At 70.3% G+C, this 508-nt stretch overlaps 1 protein-coding gene across 1 annotated transcript in view; it reads right to left on the bottom strand.

Moving 5' to 3' along the window:
* Nucleotides 1–508, bottom strand: part of NCAN (neurocan) — a 10,649-nt gene that overhangs the window by 3,805 nt on the left and 6,336 nt on the right. Inside the window, 1 exon segment of the mRNA XM_009279850.1 lies at nucleotides 183–503. Within this exon segment, the coding sequence (XP_009278125.1) occupies nucleotides 183–503 (321 nt within the window).

The following is a 508-nucleotide window of genomic DNA, read 5'->3' as shown; positions in this document are numbered from 1 at the left end:
TAAAAGGAAAAACACCCCCCCCCCCCAAACCTCCGCCTTAACCCCATGGGTCGGCACCGCACTGTGCCTCCCTGGGGGGGGAGGTGTCAATCTTGAGGTCCTCCTGCCACCCAGCCTGTTTCTCTCCATGCCCATCAGCTCCAGGTACCCCCAGCACCCCAACCCCGCAGCACAGCACTCACCGTGCTGGCTGGCATTGCCGGCGCCCGCCCAGGCCAGCAGCTCCCGCTCCTCCAGCCCTGGCTCCTCGCCGCTCCCGCTGTCAGCATCCAGCAGCGGGGACCCCCCCGGCCCCTCCAGCAAAGCCGCCGTGGAGGGCTCGAAGAGCGGCCCCGCACTCGGGGACTCGGGCGCCTCCGGCACCCATGGGTGGGGAGCAGTGGGTGATGGCCAGGGGCTGCGGGTGGCCGAGCCGGGAGGCGTGGGGGGCTCTTCCCTCTTCACCTCCCCGGAGGCATCCTCCTCACCAGGGGCCGTTGGTGCATCCTCGAGGCTGGGGACACCTGAG

The sequence above is a fragment of the Aptenodytes forsteri genome, unplaced genomic scaffold (assembly GCF_000699145.1).
Source record: "Aptenodytes forsteri isolate BGI_AS27 unplaced genomic scaffold, ASM69914v1 Scaffold147, whole genome shotgun sequence".
Classification (NCBI taxonomy): Eukaryota; Metazoa; Chordata; class Aves; order Sphenisciformes; family Spheniscidae; genus Aptenodytes; species Aptenodytes forsteri.
The sequence above is the reverse complement of the archived record's forward strand: the minus strand, read 5'-3'. Positions and strand labels throughout refer to the sequence as shown.